The 20,875-nt window shown below is 33.1% G+C and overlaps 1 protein-coding gene across 4 annotated transcripts in view; it reads right to left on the bottom strand.

Moving 5' to 3' along the window:
• CHD1 (chromodomain helicase DNA binding protein 1) overlaps nucleotides 1-20,875 on the bottom strand; it is a 73,699-nt gene that overhangs the window by 30,420 nt on the left and 22,404 nt on the right. For all 4 annotated transcript variants that reach the window (XM_072736692.1, XM_072736689.1, XM_072736693.1 and 1 more), the window contains exons 3-18: nucleotides 17,076-17,277; nucleotides 15,985-16,086; nucleotides 14,926-14,990; nucleotides 12,841-12,993; nucleotides 12,430-12,701; nucleotides 10,864-11,089; nucleotides 10,376-10,476; nucleotides 9,944-10,122; nucleotides 8,960-9,087; nucleotides 8,298-8,514; nucleotides 7,535-7,624; nucleotides 6,330-6,520; nucleotides 5,225-5,413; nucleotides 3,711-3,873; nucleotides 2,704-2,856; nucleotides 217-288 (exon numbers count right to left, since the gene is read on the bottom strand). In XM_072736692.1, coding sequence (XP_072592793.1) covers nucleotides 217-288; nucleotides 2,704-2,856; nucleotides 3,711-3,873; nucleotides 5,225-5,413; nucleotides 6,330-6,520; nucleotides 7,535-7,624; nucleotides 8,298-8,514; nucleotides 8,960-9,087; nucleotides 9,944-10,122; nucleotides 10,376-10,476; nucleotides 10,864-11,089; nucleotides 12,430-12,701; nucleotides 12,841-12,993; nucleotides 14,926-14,990; nucleotides 15,985-16,086; nucleotides 17,076-17,277 — 2,503 coding nt within the window. The remainder of the gene's footprint in view (nucleotides 1-216; nucleotides 289-2,703; nucleotides 2,857-3,710; nucleotides 3,874-5,224; nucleotides 5,414-6,329; nucleotides 6,521-7,534; nucleotides 7,625-8,297; nucleotides 8,515-8,959; nucleotides 9,088-9,943; nucleotides 10,123-10,375; nucleotides 10,477-10,863; nucleotides 11,090-12,429; nucleotides 12,702-12,840; nucleotides 12,994-14,925; nucleotides 14,991-15,984; nucleotides 16,087-17,075; nucleotides 17,278-20,875) is intronic.

The raw sequence follows: 20,875 nt of genomic DNA, 5'->3' as shown, positions 1-20,875 counted from the left end.
TAAAATTGGGCTAATTTATCTTGAAGCAAATTAACTGTCCTATGCTGAAATAGTATTGATAGGAAAGGGTAAAATTCTTCAGATTTAACACAGAATACTGATTTTTAAATCTCATGTACAAAACAAAGTTGGCTAACAAGATTTTTTTAAATAAAAAACAAGCACATGATTAAAATAATGATTAAAATAATTTGCAATTTTAAAAAGCACTCATACCTCTGATCCTTCAGCATTAAAATGATCTAGAGCTTGTTTTCTCAGCTCCCCCTTTATTGATCCATCTAATCTCTAGAATAAAACACATTAGAATACTGCATATAACAGAATCAAATATTTAAAAATATTATAATCAATTATAGAATTAAGTTAGTAGAAAAGGCAGCATTGCTTTTGCTAAGACTGTAAGAGTAGAAGGTACTTCTTAGGCAAGAAGACCATGCCCAGCCATTCTATCTCTCAAGTTTGTGCTCTTAATTACTAAAACTATTTCCCTAGTAAATAATGGCAATGGCAATCATTCTGAGTCTCACTATAAGAAATACATTTTAGATGTGAATGAGTACACAGCTGTGCACCCAAAGCAAGTTACGTGACACAATGTATCATGATAAACTCTAATGCATTAAAATCTATTGCATTTTTTGAAAATGTCAGTACAACGCATTGATTCCCAGTTCCATTAACAGGTTACAGACCAACAACTATCAGTGTCACCTGAGAACTTGGAAATGCCAAATTTTGAGCCCCATCCCTGATCTACTGAATCAGAAACTCTGTGAAAGGGGTCCAGCAAAAGCCGCTGATTAAGTCTGAAAGTCACGGATTTGGGCACCATGGTAGGTTCTAGTCAAACAGCCTGCATCTGAGTGTCTTCAGTATTCATGGGTGCCTGGGCAAGAGATCTTGACTTTTCACCTCGTCCCTTTCTGAGGTAATGGACATGATAGTGGTACTTCCTTCAGAAAATTCAGAGGATTCAGTGAATTAACACAGTAAAACACTTAGCACAGTGTCTGACATATATTGAGTGCTTACTAAACACTAGCTGATATCCACCCTCCCAAAAAAAAAGAAATTGTGCTATTTGTTTTTCATTAAAAATCATAATCAGTATAAACTTAAAAAACTAAGCATATCATTTATTGAGGTATGATCTAAACCAAAAGAATGTTAAAAATAATTTTCTCTGGAAATTAATCTGGGAATGAGAAGGGATTAAAGCCAGAGAACCACTGATTACAAGCACTTGTTTACTATTTGTTTTGTTTGACCACATACACATAATAGTTTATCTAAAAACAAACCAACATAAGGTTGAGGCGGGATAGAGAGGTGGAATGGAAAAACAGGGTAATAGCTAAAGGGTAGTTTCTTTTTGAGGGGATAAAAACATTCTAAAATTGATTGTGTTGATGGCAGCCCAAGTCTGTGAATATATTAAAAATTACTTAATTGTGCACTTCAAGTGGATGAATCGCATAGGATGGAAATTACATCTCAATAAAGTTGTTAAGGAAATCAAACAATGATACTTTTTCCTAGCTTGAATGACTATATATTTCTCAATCATGTTCATAGCACCAAAAACCTGTCCTTCAAAGCAGACATTAATTACCACAGCTGTAACGTTCTATTTATTTGTAATTATCTGCTTAATGTCTATCTTCCAGATTAGGATATAAGCTCCAACAGAGCAGGGATTATATTTGCTGAGGTTCATCATTATAATTCTGCTTCTATTTTACTGCCTGCACTAAATATGTATCATTTACTAGTTATGGGAGTGTTTACTAGGTTCTAAGCACTGTTCATGGAAGGATTAAATATGGATTAAATAAATTATTAGAAAGTACTGAGACTAGCACCTGACTCTAAACATCACTCATTCCTATTAGCTTTAATTACACTAAATGGATTTCAAAATAAATACTGAATAGATGGAATATACACCATTTTGGTTGTTAGTACCTTCGTTAGAGTAGTCTACAGTTTTATTCAGCAAACTGTGTATCAGAATAATTATGAGAATATTATTCTTCAGAATCTGTAAGTCCTGGTAACATTCACAAGGAATGCTCTTTCTCTTCCTCAAACTAAAGCCTAATACATAAGGCTGCCCATTTAGATTTGAGCACAGAAGAGGAATATATAATTAAAACAGAAATCAGAGAAAAGGAAAAACTGCTTTGCTGCTAAAATGCAAGGTCAAGAAGAAACAAATAATGCCAAACAGAATTTTTAATTTTTTAGAGAGGAAGATGGGAAGGAGGAGAGGAAGAAAGACAATCTTCAGCAGGCTCCACACACCCAGTGCAGAGCCTGATGCAGAGCCAATCTCACAACCACAAGATGACCTCAGCCAAAATCAAGAGTCAGGCGCTAAACTGACTGAACTAATAGGCACCCCACGAATAATTTTTTAAAAGATTTATTTGAGAGAGGGAGACCGAGAGAGAACACCGAGGGAGAGAAAAATCTCAAGGAGACTCCCCACTCAGACCCTGAGATCATGACCTAAGCCAAAATCAAGAGCAAGACGCTTAACCAACTGAGCCCTCAGGAGCCCCCACAAATAGAAATTTTTAAAACAAATATATTATCTTAAGAATAAGTTTATATAGAAATCTATACACAGTTAATTTTATAGAACACCTTCAAGAATCAAATGAAATTTAAGTCAAAAACAAAAAACGAAATGCTTACTTGAAAGGGGAATTGACGGTATTTCAAATATTCTGCAAGTATATCTAACATCCGCACCATTTGGGAAAAAATAAGAACTCTATTGCCTCGTTCTCTTAGGCGAATTAACAGTTTGTCAAGAAGAATCAATTTTCCGCTACTACGGATTAAGTGCTAGGAAACAATAAATTACAACTGTTACAGCATGTAAAAAGAATCAATCAAATGAAACAAATGCTCCACTTAACAGTTCACCTTTAATTATTTAAAACTGAAATACTATATTTTTATAATATTGGAAAATAGTTTATTTCAGTTGTGAAAGTTTCCTAGGACCCTTCTAGGATCATTTTGATCTACGACAAGCTAAAATTTCCATTGCCATTTAGCACCTAGGCTCTCGTCACGTTTAGGGGGCAACGGGGTCAGTTTTACTTTATTTGCTAGTTATTACACTACTTCTCCAAAAATCTTAGCTGAAAAACAATACACTAAAAGCAGCAGCAACTAAGCAACTAAAGGTTTTAAAACAGTTAAGAAAATGTTTTAATTTATACCTATCAGTCACTGAACCTACAACTATAAAGCAGTACTGTGGCTGGATGGCAGCTGTGCCTTCTTCACACTTCTCATTTGTCTTCCAGAAGTGATAAAAAGGGTAAAATCTGAGGTCAAGATATTTTTCTCAAGATTACCATTTGCCATATCACAAATTCAGCATATTCACTGACATGAATTCTTGTCAATTAAGAATATACAAAGGGATTTCTGCTGGATAAATCTTAGTAGTCCCTTCAAATCCATTTTTAGAAAAATTATTAAAATAATTAATTGGATAAAATTATAATTTTGAAGGCTTTCTTATAAAGACTTAAAAAAAAAAAAAAACCAACACCGCTAATTATACCATAACCAAAGAGAATTCCTAACCAGTATATTAAAGCCATGTGCCATTTTCAGTTATAACTGAAATAAGCATTTCTAGAATTTCATTTTACCATAAGGTAACAATATTTTAAAATCCTTACTTGTAAGGCCTCCTGTTTATTATAGAATTCATTATTATCTGGTGGTTTAATGAGGTAGCAATGGTTACAACATTTCTTTAGCTCCATCATAATGTTCAAAAAGCCTGAGGTACTGCCCTTGGAACCTTTGCTGAGGGCTTTATAATTCCTAGTTAATATCCATCTGTTTAAAGAAAAAGAAAAAAAAAACACAAAAATGAGGCTTAGCAGAGTATTTATCAGAATAAATTCTAAAACCATAAAAAAACAATTAAGCACCAAAGCAAAACTGCACTATTATGATGTTCACAACTGGATATACAGTGGACCAAACCTTATTCATAAGATTGATGAAGTTCTTTCATAACATTAATGAGAACACAACAAATAACCTATTATCTGTGCAATACACAATAAAAAGGCTTAATGTAACACAGTGAATACCATGTATTAATCCTTCCCCGCACCCGCCAAAGTTACTTCAAAAATTACCAACTGTTATCTATATTAACCTTCCTACAAATTTTATTAGATTAGGAAACCAAAACCCAATTTCTTAAAGACCTACAAGAAATCTCATAAACATACCTGGTTTACTCACAATGCCTTCTCTAAATTACAATAACACGATACATATGATACATATTCAACTTGTAGAAAATTTTGAGTGGTTATTTTATTACTCTAAAATACTTAATAACTATGTAACATTTCCCCTCATCATAATGTACTTTGTCTTCTACCACCTTTAATTTTCTTCTTTTTTATGAGGAAGTCTTCGAGGGATTTGAAACAATTTCACCTCTGATTTGCCTCAAAATGATAGGAGGTGGGGGAAATGGGAACGGTTAGAGATAAAATAAGACTGGCTACGAGTTGAAAACAATGCTGAGTGTTGGGAATTTATTATATGACCCTCTTTTTTGTATATGTTTGAAATTTTCCACAATACAAACCTAAAATTTATGCAATAAATATATTTCTTTCAATGTATGGCACCTATAGACTCTACCATGAAATAAATTTCTGAGAATCTAAGTGCATGTAGCAGTGTTTTTTATGCAACTAAATGTTTAAAAAGACATTAGGACAAATATTCCCTTTTAATTCTTTGAAGTACTACTGCACAGATTTTACATATATAAATTATCTAAAGTATGATTAATATTCAATGGGGAAGTCAAAAATTTTGTTTCTTTTTCTGGCCTCTGTCAATTAAGTAATTATCATAATTACAAAATAATGCCTTAGTATTACTAATACTTTAGTATTTACACTGAACAGAACCTTCTATATGGTAACAAAGCATAAAACAAACTCAAATTAATTACGAATTAATCTTAGGTTAGCCAAGAACTTGAACATGCCATTCAAGCTCTCTTTGTTCAATGGCCCAGAGAGTAAATCTATTCTAAAATTCAAGAACTGTTATGGCTCTACAGACCTACTGTGCTGTGGGACACCTTGATGAGACAAGGTTACAGGAGATTATTTAGAATTAAATGTCTACAACATGTGCTCTGTTTACTGCTTACTTGTAATACTGTTTCTGTAAAGCACTCATTTCCATTCTTAAAATCTGCTCAACTTTGGCAGGAAGAGATTTTTCCACATCTTTTTTAACTCTGCGTAACAGAAACGGCTCAAGCTCCTTGTGGAGGCTTGCATAACCATATTCTCTGCCTTTCCCATGTTCTTCTTCAAAATCTTCCCAGGAAGAAAACCTTAAAAATTTAAGAAAATGGAAGAATCATTGAAAAAAGTCATATAACACTGAAGTTTTTTTTTTTTTTTTTAAGATTTATTCATTTGAAAGATAAGAGTGAGCGCTCAACGCCAAAGAGACAGCACCAGCAGAGAAGAGGGGCAAAGGCAGAGCAGACTCCCCACTAAGGAGGGAACCCGATGCAGGGCTCCATCCCAGGGCTCTGGGACCTTGACCTGAGTGGAGGGCAGCCACCTGGGCGCCCCTGCATATGAGATTTTTGAGAGTAGTCATATATAAGCAAAATACAGATTTTCAGGAAAAAAGATTTGCTAATATTAGCCACTTCTAAGAATTATCCTTCCCAAGAAATCCACCATGTATCTATATAAAGGTAAAACATGAATTGTTTTATATAATTATGATTCTCCTTGAGTAAAAGATGTTAAATAAAATTAAATATTTTCAAATACAGAATTGTCACTAAAATATTTCTCAAAGAATGCAATTTTAAAGTTCTGAATCTATTGAAAAAGAATGTGATCTTAAACAAGTTATCTAGCCCTTATTTAATCTAGTTTCCCTCATATAGAAAAGGGCATTACCAGTACCTTGTTATTGTTACTGCTACTGTTAAATACCAGGAAGGACACTATTTGTTTTTCAAGCGAATTTTATTTTGAACATGGGCAAAATTAACTGTCATAATTTATTATACATGACTCAAACTTATTTACAAAACTGAAAACTTAAAATATTATTAGAAATATGAAATGCTGCATCCCATGTCCTTTATTTTCCTTCTTAGAAATCTGTGGTCTAATGTTCTAGGGCAATAAAACTTCTTGTGGACCTTATTACCAACACTAATAATTTTCTAGCTAAACTAAAGATACAGAACTAATATTAAAACCGTATATCCCAATTTATCTTACTTTTCTGGCATAATGAAATGTAGCAAAGACCAGAGCTCTTTGAGGGAGTTTTGTAGAGGAGTTCCAGTAATAAGGAGACGGTGATTGGACTTAAAGTCTATTAAAGTTTTATACAGAAGGGAGTCATCATTCTTCAATCGATGTGCTTCATCTACACCTATAAACGCCCAGTTTAGACCTCCAAGGAATGCCTTAAAATGAACAGAAGAACAAAGTTAAATCCTTAAGAGAAAATTTAAATTCAAATTACTAAACTGAGGTATATTAAAATTAAGAGCAAACTTCTGTCTTTTTTCAAATAAAAATTATATTATTTCAAGATTTACTGAAATCCTCAAATCAAGTAACTCAACATGCAAAACAAAGTTCCTTCCATGACTAATTCACTCACTGGAAAACAGAATAGCAAATGAAAGGTTTTACTAGCTTACACATTCATTAAAAAAAAACAAAAAACAGTATCATTAAAATAGTATCATTTAAAAATTTTTACAAAAGGTTTTTAGCCGAAGGCCAGCAGAAGCCTCTACTAATTTAGAGAAAACATGATATAAGTTTGGAGGTGTCTTACGCCAAGTGTAGAAATAATTCACTGTACAATTTTTATGAACTGTGGATCTCTAATATATAAATGGTAAGTCTCTTACTTAAAACAGAAACAGCCTGATTCTGCGATTTAACAGTTCTGTGTTCTGGGAGACAAGCTTATTAACCTCTTGTGAGACTGGATTTTTCTTTCCAAAAAAGTAGAAATAGCAGTATCTTATAAAATAGATGGGAATTACTTGAGATATGAACTACAAAGAATTAACATCTATAAAGCATTCAGCATAGTGCTTCACCCAGCAGTAATTAATTCTTTTACCAATTTTCCTCCTCTTTAGAGACCTTACAAATCAACCTATTATGCCGAATTAGCTTTACGTTAAGTCAACAGTTGGCAAACTTCTCCTATGAAGACCCAGATGGTAAATATTTTAGCTTTTTGCAGACAATGTGTAGTAGTCTCTGTCACATAACTCTTTGGTTGTTTTTATACCGTCAAATATGTAAAAACCATTCTTAGTTCAAAGGTCATAAAAAACAAGCCAAATGTGACCCACAGGATGTAGTTTCCTGACCCATGATTTATCTTCTCATCCTATCCACAATATATAAAGGAAAAAGGGATATACACCAAACAGAAAAGCATAGGTAATACATACCTTATCCTTCAGTAAAATTTCATAAGTTGTTAAAAGTATATTAAATTTTAACCGTTTGGTCTGGGGATGCATCCATTCATGAGTTCGTATCTATCAAGAAATTTCAAAGATAGTTTTAAGGAAAACATTAAGTATACTTTTATTTGAGTATCTAAAAAAAAAAAAAAAACCTTCAAAGTACATAAAAAACTATGTATATGTTTATGTAAGAAAATCATTTTAATTCTTAAAACAGTTCAACAAGCTAGTCATCTTATTTATAAATGAAATATAAATACCACAGTACATCAAAACCTGTAAAAAATAAAGCGGACGCGTTTTTAATACACACTTTCCACTGATGGAAGTTCTCATTTAACAAAACACAAGAGATAATTCTTTTAATAACACAGCGTTTATGGATGAAATAGGATATCCGAGTCTGCTTCACAATATTTGGGAGGAAAGTACTCTGTAGAGGTACAGATGAAACAAAACTGGCAATGCACTGAAACTCTGAAGATGGAGATGGGCACACAGAGGTTTATTATATTCTTCTGTCTGCTATCCTGTATATTTGAAACTCTCCATAAGAAGTTTAAAAACATTTATCATATAAAGTAATACTCAACTGAAAATAGTCTTTTATTACAGCCAATTAAGCATGTATTGAACACTTACTTTGTGGCAGGTTTTACACTAGAAATTAAGACTATAAAGACAAAATACCTGTTCTCAAAGACAAGTATGTCTATATTTTTAAATTTGTGGAGAAACAACTTACCATATTTCTGCTGTTAATGTCACCTAAATAAACCACAGCATTCATTTGAGAAGCCCATGTCTGAATTTCTCTTTGCCAGGAAGTAAGGGTGGAGAGTGGTACTACTAACAGAAAAGGTCCATATAATTGATGTTCGTGAAACAAATAGTTCAGAAATGAGATCGTCTGTATTGTTTTTCCAAGGCCCATTTCATCAGCAAGTATACAACTATTTCCTCTACAAAATTAAAAGCAAAAATTATGTATGCAATTAAGTTCAGAATTTTACAAAGACATTTTTTTACATAACCCATATACACAAATTTAAATAGTTAAAATTAATCGGACATAAAAACAAAAGACCACTTTTATTAGCTATAAGTAAGAAATTTTAGGAAAGGCCTCTGTAATAGTTTAAGTGGACAAAGTTTACCATTTTAGTCCAAAGGAAGCTTAAAGATTAAAAGTAATAGGAAGTAGTGTGGCAATTAAATAGGTTAAACTCAAACCCCACTGGATTTTCTTCTTAATATGTAGTATTACGTACATACTAAGGAAATTTAAAAACCTGCATATAAACGCCAAAATCTTTATCCCTGATATTGATGGAAATCTTTTCCAAATCCTGGATTTGTGAAATTCATATGCCCTCAAATTAAACAGACAATTCAAAATATACTTACTTGCACCAAGAGTGAGCAAGCCAATTTAAACCATTCAGTTGATAATCTCTTAATTCTAAACTTTCATGTCCTCCAATATAGGACGGCTGCTTCTTTAGGGCTACAAATCTTGGCCTCTGTTTTAATACCTTTAGTAGAAATAAATGTTAATAAGAACTATTAAATGTGAGAATTTTAGAAGATCAAAATCTCAGCTTTTACTGTAAAATTTGAAATTGTTATCTCCAATTATCAAGCTCAGACATTCCATGGGTCAAAATATATCTCAGGATTCATTCAAAGAAGACTGTTATGCCTTACTGTAACAGCCATATACAGTGATAAATATTCTGTCTTCTTTTTTTGGGCAGAAAATGATAGAAATAAGTAAGTTCCTGCTGAAATACTTGAGTCTTACACAGTTCACAAGCAAGAGCTTTGTTAAAGTCTTTCAGTAAGCTTGTGCAGCCCTGATCTAAGAAATAAGCCACTCAACCGGCTTAACTTTCTGATTTCTAAATTACCATTACCAGTTTAACTCAATCTTGTAATAAGAAAACAAATTCTAGTAGTATACTGATCCTCAAAACTATAGCTAATAATTTCTGTAAGTATAAAGATCTTATATTAGGCAAAGTAGTCCTGAGTACTACCTCTTTTCTTACGGATATATCCCTTTTTCTTTCCTACCTTAAAAGAAAATATTCACTACCTTTTAAAGCAAGCATATATTTTCTAAGAAATTTACCCTATTTTGTCTCCCCTCACAACTACTACCACCAATTAATCATGTTCTTGACAGTTTCACTCACCAAGGCTAAAAGACAGCACCACATCTAAGACCACACAGCAATTACAGGAACACCATTTCCTCTAAGACCTATCAACCAAGTAGTTCTCTCTTAGCCTATCTGAAATCAGGATCCAACTCTCTATTTGGGCTTGTAGTATTTACGATGCATAAATACTATTTTCAATTATTTAAAAATTTCAAACAATACTCACTTTGCAATCTTTAAAAGGAGTGGTTTTTGATTGATTCCTGCTAAAATACTCATCTATGCAGGCTTGAAACTTTTTGGAAATTAGAGCTCCATCCTCCCAGCTGCATTCTGAGTATGGAAGGCCCTGCCATTTGCAATAATAATCAGGATAACCAGCTGCTGACTTCTGATTGGAATGAGCTGTGAGATAAATCAGGTATTTATTTATTTGTTTTCACACTGAATCTTATCTGAGGACTAATTTTTGGTAAAAAAAAAAAAAAAAAAAAAAAAAAAAAAAAAAAACTACACAAGCAAGAATTAGTCAACTGGTTTACAATACCCTATTACAGTAAGACTACTACCATATTTGATGTGTAAGCAGTAAATTTGCATTTTTTTTCAGGTCAAGCATGGAAAGATACAAGTTTAGTTAAAATCACTTATTACTAACCAATTATTCGTTCCACTATTTGATACTGTTTATGTAGATCATCTGTAAGTTCTTGCTGGCAATTGTAATATTCCACATCTTCTGGAGAAGCATTTTTCAACCTGAAAGATTATTAATCCAGAAATAGACTTCAAAATCTCCCCTAAATAACCATTTCCCCCAAATACTATTTATAGCATAAAATCTCCCATTTGCCACTTATCATGTGAGTCAGCTGAATAATGAAGAAACTGAAATAGAAATAAAGTGAAGAATCATTAATTTTTAATTTTATATATGTATAACTTATAATATATGGGATACATTCTACATGACTGTTATTAAGAAGTTTAGATATGGCTATTTTCAAAAAGTTTTACTTTCAAATACAATTAAGTCTATAAATAATTAAGTGATTACTGGATTCTTGACTATGTATTCCTTATTAACAAAAAAAGCTTAATAATGATCTCTGAACTGTTAAAAAATTAAATCTAAAACGTATTTACCATCTTTTTGTTTCCTGATCTTTTTTCTTATAATTATCCAATTTTTTCATTCCTCTAACATTCTGCTGCTTAAGGGTTTCTTCTGTTTCCCAAGTATTGTGGATATGGGACCATCCTTTCCATTTAATTAAATACTGGATCTCTCCTGGTTCCTTGTTTTTCTCAAATCCTGCATTTGGGTCACCATCTGCTTCAACTGCATAGATGGTTGTAGTAGCACCAGTAGCTGAAAAAGAAAACACAATATTGTAATTCTGTTATAAGATTGTTTCCTTCAACTCAAAAATTCAAGAATATGAATAGAAAAATGTACGCACTTTTAAATAAGTATCAGGGTACAAGAATTTAATTTAATTTGGTATTACCCATTACATAAAACAAACTCCAAATTTTAGAATGGATAGATTATCCAATTTAATCCCTCAGTTTTAGAATTAAAAAAAAAAAAAAAAAACATGATCAAGAGACAGAGTGGCACACCTTAGATCACACAGCACTTTATAGTAACTGATGACTGGCTGCCTTTAAAAGCTGCATGTCCAAAACCATTATGTAGGAGGTATATGTACCCCTGTGTTCAATGCAGCATTATTTACAACAGCTAAGACATGGAAACAACCTAAGTTATCCATCAACAGATAAAGAAAATGTAGTAACACACATATAATGGAATACTATTTGGCCACAAAAAGAAGGAAATCCTGCCATTTGCAACAACATGGATGAATACTGACGGCATTAGAAATGAAATAAGTGAGACAGAGAAAGGCAAAAACCATATGATCTCACTTACATATGGAATCTAAAACAAACAAACAAAAACCTTATAGAAAAAGAGATAGATCTGTAGCTACCACAGACAGCTAAGCAGGTATGTGTGCGTGGGGAGGTGGGGGGGGGGGGGAGATAATAATGCGGATGTATACAAACTTTCAGTTGTCAAATAAAGTATTAGGGATGTAATGTACAGCATAATGACCATAGTTAACACTGCTGTACAGTATATTTGAAAGCTACTCAGAGAGTAGGTTCTAAAAGTTATTACAAGGAAAAATTCTGTTTTCTTTTTATTCAATCTATAAAAGATGATGGAATAAATATAAACTAAACTTGTGGTAATCATTTTTGCAATATATGTAAATCACTATGCTATCTACCTTAAATTTTATACAACACTGTATGTCATATCTTGACAAAAACGGAAAAAAGTACATGTCACGATAACTAAAAATGACCTACATATTTGAGATGAAAGAAAAAAAATTTTAAAAGCAAACTATTTGTGAAATTTAAAGTACCTAAATAATAACCATTATTCAGGCATGACAACAGAAAAGCTCAAATACATAGGTTAAAAATTTTTCTAATTATCTGCAAAATAAATGAAATGAGGTTAAGTGAATTATTCTGCGAGAAGAAAATACGCTGGCTAGGGAAAACATGTAACAAATAAACAAAATAGATGATAAGCCACCCTCTTAACTTTCAAAACTGAAATAACTTCAAGAAATTACTCTACTAAATATGAAACAACCAAACAATAAATATGTTTTTTTAAGAAAATACCTCCTTTTCTCCCAATCCGACAATCCATAAAACGTTCTATTGTTTCAAATTCCTCTTCCTCAGGTTGAGGAACATCCTCTCCACAGACTTCCAACAGATCATCAGAATCTGTTTTCATTTCTTCATCTTCTTTATAGCTAACATTGACAGTTGCTTGGCGACGAGAACTTCTTTTATCATTATCGTAATCTTCTTCATCATCTTCCTCCTCAGATGAATCAATCTGTCTCTTTTTTTGTCCAAGAATTTTCTTCCCATTTTTTGCCTTAGATCTAGGGAGGGAAGACCAGAGGATAGAGGTGTTTTACAAAAGCACTAGCATAAAACAAGATGCGAGACGCTATACACAAAAAGAATACCTTCTGTAACCAACAATTTTCAGCATCAAATAAAGAACATACTAGAACTTACCTATTTTGAGGTTTTCTGCTTTTAACTTTGTTTTTTGGCTCATAATCAGATTCTGTTTCATCACAACTGCTTTTATCTCTTTCTTCTTCTTCAGATTCTGAATCTGAACCAGACTGAGATGGAGATCCTGACCCAGACATTTGCCAATCTTCACTGCATATAGAATATATAAAGTATGTTTATTTACCCTTATGTTGTATAGTAAATTTTATCTCTAATAAAAATACAAAAAAAAATCAAAATGAACTACATTTCAGTTACTATAAAAAAAATGTAACTTTTACCCATACCAACATATTAAAATGTGTCTAGAATAAAAGAAATGCTTGAAAATATTCTTCACAGATTTCTCCTAGAACTCCAGCATTTGGTTAATCATTTAGTTATATACTTCAGTGAATGGCAAATAAGGAAATGTTATTCTGATTATCACTGTGGATGAAAACATAGTATGCTATTTAAAGAATCATAGGGTTTAATTTTGAAAATCTTGTATAATTATACTGGCCCTCTCAAAAAAAAAAAAAAAGATATTAATCCCTTTCATTTTACTTTTCAAGAGACTGTGATTTTTAAAAATACACACTCTGGCACTGATTTTTAAAGTAGTATATAATATTAAGAAGCCTAAAATACAGCACAGAAAAATGAATTTTAAAAAATCAGTTCATTTTAACCAAGAGTCAATGATTACTTGTTATTTTTAGTCTATTCAGTCTATTTAATTCCAATAAACATGTAGAGAAAAATTACTGGAAGCACATGCTAACATTCTGCTATAACATAAACTTCAAATGGAAGATACACATTAATTCTTATATATATGCCATATCCTGTCTCACAGCTACTGCTTCTACTCCATTCCTCTGTATCTCTTGCATCAATTATGACTACGTTAAGAGTTACATAAGCAGCACATATGCTAAAATCTGGTTTATGATAAAAAAATGAGAAGCAATTTTTTTGAGATCTTTCTAGAGTTTGCATGTTAGAAGTAGCAACAGGTAGAATATATGAAAGTATCTCCACTTATTTCTTATAATACAAATTATAATGATTGCAATATCTAACCAAGACTACCCATCATCTTAAATCACCGGTTTTTAAAAATATTATTTGGCTCTACCTATGCTAAGTTTAGAAATTACTGAGTGGAAGAGTTTGGAGAGCTGATGAGACACAGTAGTTGAAACTGTACTTGGTAAACTAGAAGACAGATCTGAGGAAATCAGCCAGAATGTAGCATAACAATAAAGGGATTAAAAAACATGATACAGTAAGATCTTTGAAGATGATGATGGATGATCCAGTAGAATTTTATAAATTTTATAACAGATAGAATCCAACGTGACTAATATATGTTAATAGTAGTACCAGAGATATTTACAGGGTAAGAGAGATACAAGAGTACAGAAATACAATGACTTGAATTTTCAGAAACTAAAATCTTCACATATAAAATGAGTGAATACAGTGGAATAAAAAAAAAAAAAAATCCAAAGCTATACACACCAAAGCAAAACTGCAGAATATACAAGTAGAAAAGTAAGACCGAAGACAATGGAATATTATTTTTGACAAAATGAAAAAAGAACTTAGACCATCTAAATAACTGAACCGAGAATCTGAAGTACTCTTAAACACTTTCTGTGTCAAGATCTTTAGGAAATTATAGTCAGTTTCTAAATGAGTTCTACAGAGAAAGTAAATTTCAAGTACAGATGAATAAGATAGCCATTAACATAAACTAAAAAATACTCAAAATCCATCATCCACTAGTCCCTACACTTCTACGTTAAGTTCCCCAAGTTACTAAGATTTTCTGATATGACCAAGTAGATCTCTGGAGTTTAAAAATACATAGGAGATATGCATTAAGAGAGGATATAAATAGGTGCCACAAGAACCTCAAGTCCTCATGGAAAGACAAATGTTAAAGAATACTGGTTTAAATTAACCTAATAAGATGCCATAAACCAAGAATTTACAAAAGTCTACTTTTGACAATAATTTTTCATCAAAGAAGAAACAAAATCAGTAAAGTCTTCCTGATATGAAAATGATTGGTTAAACAAAATGACATACTCTTTATGCTTTTTCCTTTTGACCTCATTCGATGAGTCATCAGAATCTTCACTGCTGGAGGAATCCTATAGGAGAAGAAAAAAACTAATGTTATTAATGATGAGAATCTGACCATTGATGTCAAATTTTTGCTTGTCATACTACTTAATATCCACTTTGCTAATAACACTGTTAAAGCTTTATTCTGATGTTGTTACATTTGTACCATTAGCACACAAAGTAATAACATCTTTATTATGAATTTATAACATAGCCATTGAAATTAAGTAAATATCACAATGTCAGCATTTTGTACAATACCTTAAAATCTACCATCTCTGAAAACTATTACTGTTGCCTAAGATCGTCTCAAAAAAGAATTGTAATTGTTGGTATGTCAAATTTTGACTTAGTATTTTTCTGCCCCATTAGACAGTTTTTTTACACAGTTCTTGACTATTTCTGTACAAATATACATGCTGGTGTACTTATGTGTGCACAGGAACTATATGTTTTAAAGCCATAGCCTACTCTTTTAAAAAGATGTTGTAAATTCTGTTATTCATATTCTCTACAAGTATGGTTTAATAGGCACATTTGTCTATTTTCATAGTATTCATATTTAGCTTATTTCTAGTTTTGCTGTGATGAGCAAATGTACACACCGCTCATTTTGGATTAATCCCTAAAAGTATAATTACTGGATAACTGAATATGGATATTTCAAGGCTCCTGATACACATACTTAAACAGTTATTTCCTCATCCTTTCACAACATTTACTGTGTAATAATTTCATAAATAACCCCACCCAGTTAAATGATTCAGCATCGTGTCTACTTTTTTTTTTTTTTTAAGATTTTACTTATTTATTTATTTATGAAAGACAGAGAGAGAGTGGGGGGGGGGGGGGGGGGGGGCAGAGATCCAGGCAGAGGGAGAAGCAGGCTCTACTCAAGGAGCCCGACGTGGGACTCGATCCCCGGTCTCCAGGATCACAGCCCGGGCTGCAGGTGGCGCTAAACCGCTGAACCACCCGGGCTGCCCTAAAAGTAATTGCTTTTTCATAATGAAAACTCACCTCCTCTGATCCACTATTGGATGAAGTTGGATGCTGCTGCTGCTGCTTCTTGAGCATTGCTGACCTCTGAACAGCCAGAATACTGGGGCTAGATTTCCAAAACTATCAGAGAAATACAAATCACAGAAGGATGAACTTTTGAAAAAACTGAAAAAAAGGTTAATTTACTGAACAGCAGTACCAACATTATCACTGCCTCGAGTAAGAAGACTCTTGTCTATACTCCCAGTAGGAGTAATACAATATTATGGCAATTAAAATTCTGAGCTTTAGTTGCATATACAACAGTTATAGTGCACTGATAACAATATTAATCAATATATTCTTTGACACTGAATATTATTTTCAAAAAATAAAGTGTCATTACAGGACACCAGCGCTACTCAAGAAGTGGCTGCCTAGTTTAATTGAGGTGAGGTAAAGATGAAGAGCTTGAGTCAGAATGCAAATCAACTATATCAACTAAATACAGTTTCAGTTCAACTGACTTATATTACTTATATTTGTATTTATTTATTAGACAGCGAGATTTTTCTCTTATTGAAAGAAGCTTGTGTTGATGTATATTCTGACCCAAGGATCTTACCATGGACTGGTACTCTAAGAAACACTACTGTATTCTATTATGAGGTATACATAGGTTTAGTAAATCTTGCAGTAGCTTTTTTTTCAAACAGAATGACCCTTAGCCTACTCTACCAAGTATCTTCAAGGAAGCAAGTTCTGTTAGATTCTCCTGCTATTAACAATAAAGTATCTCCTTTGAAGATCTTGAAAGTAGAGATCAGACACTGGAAGATTAACAGAAAGAAGTCACAAAGCCTTTAATTTTTATCCATGAGACAATGAATATTTATGAAACTCAGTTTCTGCCTTAGAAAGTTTTATTTGTTTATTTTGTACTTGCTTGACTGCTTCTCTTCCAAGTCAATTAAGTCCACAGATATTTAACTACAAGTTTGAGAAAGCAAATTCTAATGTTTAAAATTAATGTTTTCTAAAAGCTAGATTAAGAATGCTATAAAACCAGTGTTGTAAATTTTTCCAAAGTAGTACAAGAAATCTATCTTTCAGGATACTTTATTTATTACCTCAGCTCCATCAACTTTCGGTGGTTTTGCTTGGACTTTGTTTTCTCGGGAAGTGTCTGACTCAGACTCTGACTGACTGCCGGATTCAGATCCAGAGTCAGAGTCACTGCTACCTGACTGGCTACTGCTTCCATCACTACTGCTTCCAGAACTTGAACCAGATCCCGAGCCTGAAGCTGACCCAGAATCATCATCCGACTGGCTACAATTTGAAAATAAAGAGATTTCAAACAAAATTTATTAGGAACTTAATTTTCCTTTTAAAAGTCAGCAGAAAGCCCCAAATCATTAAACCTTATTTATGTCATATTTCCACATCCAATAGCCAAACAAACAGAAAAAAGAATTAATGTTAATCTGTAGTAACTGACATGCTTGTTAGATTTGGTACAGTTTTGGCAAAAACATAAACAACCAGGTTACAATCTTCCTCTAAGATAATGAGCAAAATCTATCAAACACAAAATCCTGGGCTTGAAACCTGGGAAGCCACAGTCCCTCATCCTTAAAAAGCCATTTAACTATAGGAAATCTAATGTAGAAATTATGTGAAGAAAAGGATAAATGTGCTGAAAATCCTCACAGTCACAGGTAGAAAAAAAATGTAGTTTTTACCTGTTTTTAAGTTTATATCTGTGTTCTCTCATTCTGTGGGAAAGTAATTTGTTAAAATTAAACTATGATAAGATGTAATTTTACTAAAAGAAAATCGGTAAATTGCTTCTCTGACAAGATCACTGCATCCATCATGGTACCACAGTGATAAAATCTGAAGTAATACTAAGTTCTCACACACTTTCCTAACCTCTGTATATCACATGTGAAAGCAATTAACAGTTCACTGAGAAACGACCTTTTTTCCCATTACTACTTTTCAGCCCAAAGTAACCTAGAAATGGTCTGGCCTAAACAGGTGATTTTGTAAATTACTATTACTCCCAAGACCATTTGTTCACATGGTGTTTACATCTGAAATGTTGAAAACTAGGGCATTCAATTCTTTATACACACAACAGACTCAACTTTTGATGTAATTTCATCTAGCTTTATGACAAACAACAGGTAATGCAGTTTATGTAAACACAGCTAAACTCGAGCTTCATGTCCTCTGCTGTAATTTTCCGAAATACCACCAGATGGAGGTATTACTCTAAGGAAATAGACTGCAGTATTAAAAGTAATTCATTTATAAGATTTCTCCTTTTCTAGAACAAGGAGTTTAGTATGCACATGGAAACACAGACAGAAAAGTTTGAAAGACTTTTGATTCCAAAAGTTAGATATAAATTAAAATGCTTAATATGCTTTATCTTTTTAAAACGTGGGAACCTAGCAGAATCATTTTTTTTCCACAGAAACAGCAAAAATCTGCCTTTTAAAGTCTATGATATCGAGAGCATTTTTCTTAAAAGACTTATTTATTTTAGAGAGAGAAAGAGAGAAAGAACACATGTATGTGAGCAGGAGGAGGGGCAGAGGAAGAAGAAAGAATCTTTAAGCAAAATCCCCACTGAGAGCTGAGTGTCGAATCTAAAGAAGGACTCAAAAATAAATAAATAAATAAATAAAAATAAAAAAATAAAGAAGGACTCAATCCCAGGACCCTGATTGAGATCATGACCTGAGCCAAAATCAAGAGTCAGACGCTTAACCAACTGAGCCACCTAGGCGCCCAATATCAGCTTTGTCACAATTTCTAAAAATCGGTCACATGGTTCAGAGGTCCAAAAAGAGCACAGTGTCTTGTAATAAATAAATAACAAATCCCACTTACATCTTTTACTTGGGTCCCTTCAGAGAAATTTTGGCAAGAATATTGAAAAGATATTTTTCCTGACAACAATTTTATTTCTCCTTTAACCCACTAGGTCTTCCATTTACTCAATCAACTTTACTGAGAGGTATCATGTATTAGGTACTAGGCAAGACAGAAAGCAGAAAGAATCCTTACCATTAAAAACCCTCTAACCTGGTATGGAGAGACAGTCATATCAACCAATAAATGTTGTTCTATACTATTTTTAAGATCTAGGTGTATGGGGAGCACTGCAAATACAAACAAGTCTAACAGAGTAATTAAAGAACACTAAGAAAAAAGTATGATTGACAGAAAAGGAGAATGGGACAACTGGGTGGTGGCTTGAGCATCTGCCTTTGGCTCAGGACATGATCCCAGGGTCCTGGGATCGAGTCCAACATCAGGCTCCCCACGGGGAGCCTGCTTCTCCCTCTACCTATGTCTCTGCTTCTCTATGTCTCTCATGAACAAAAAAATAAAATCTCAAAAAAAAAAAAAACGAAAAAGAAAAGGATAATTAAGCAGAGAAGTATCACTTTAATGCTTGTAAGCTTCTCGAGGATACCATTTATTTTTTCCAAAGTACCTACACCAAAAATCTTTACACAGGTGAGGGTGCTCAACAGATATTCGAAAAGTAGACCGATGAGAACTACTGAATTTGTGGGCTATCATGGGCCTATATTCTTGATTATGTCTTGATTAGTCATTCCAGATAAATGGCTAGTCAAAATTCTTTGTTAATAAATTAAAATTCTAGGTGAAAGGAGGAATCTTTCCCTGTACCTTCTTCAGGTCGTAGTAGTTCTGGCAAACGGCCTGAACCTAGGTTACTCTAATGGCATAGACCTATTCCAGAATGTCTTTAGCTTATGTATTTGAAGCATAAAGTATTTAGTTGTTCTTAGTAAGATTAAGAATATACAAAGATTAAGTAAGAAATACCTTAGGCATTGCCACAATCTCCAGGATACAGTTAAGTAAAAAACAAAAACAAAAAACAAGATACAAAACAATGTTTATAGTATGCTTCCTTTGTAGAAGGGGAAAAACAATATACATACTTGCCTATACTTTTACAAAAGCAATAATGCCAGCATAAACCAACAATTAAGTTAAAAATGGTATCTATGGAGGGAGGGACAGAGGGAAGAGAGTCGAGGGAATAAGGTTTGAAATGAGTCCTCAGATTCAAAACATGTAAATGTTTTATATAATTATTTTTAAAAATCCTAAAAATTTTAAGGAAAACACACAGGTTCACGGGGGAAGGGGGCAGACAAAATTTTCAGACAAAATTTTGAGTTAAAATTGGTGAAAAACCTCTCCTTATTAAAGTAATTGTTTCAGCCTACTTCTGTAAATGCTCTTTCCAGCATAAAAAATATGGGCAAAGCCTAGCTTTCTTTTATAAATCATCAGTGTTTCTATAACAAAGTGCAAACACTTATGAGGTTTTTCAGGAATTTATCTTTGCCAACCTATTGCCAGCCAGTTTCCCACTTAAACCTTTTAGTTCTAGCAATGGCAAACTACTAGTAATTCTGAGAACCAGTTTCTCTTTCCACTTCCTGCTTTTGCTCAAGTACTTCTCTTATTTTTCCCCACTTTAGAATTCCGACTTGAGTCTCATCTCAGAGTCATTTTATCTTATTTGAAAGAAAGAGCACAAGCAGTGGGGAGGCACCGAGGGAGAGAGAGAGAAGCAGACTCCCCACTGAGTAGGGAGCCCGAGGCAGGACTATCCCAGGACCCTGAGATCATGACCTGACCCAAAGGCAGATGCTTAACTGACTGAGCCACCCAGGTGCCCCTCAGAGATGTTTCTCTGACAAATCTCTTCTGACTCCATTATTCTTATTCCAACTTTCAATTGGAAGTATCCTTCCTCAAGACTTCCAAAACATTACGTACATACCACTCACTATCTTGGCTATGAGTACACTACGTAAGCATCACTGTGATAGTGTTTTTGGTATCCTAATTTTCAAATTTTACTCTA

This window comes from Vulpes vulpes, chromosome 14, assembly GCF_048418805.1.
Source record: "Vulpes vulpes isolate BD-2025 chromosome 14, VulVul3, whole genome shotgun sequence".
Taxonomy (NCBI): Eukaryota; Metazoa; Chordata; class Mammalia; order Carnivora; family Canidae; genus Vulpes; species Vulpes vulpes.
This window is presented reverse-complemented; position numbering and strand designations above follow the sequence as displayed.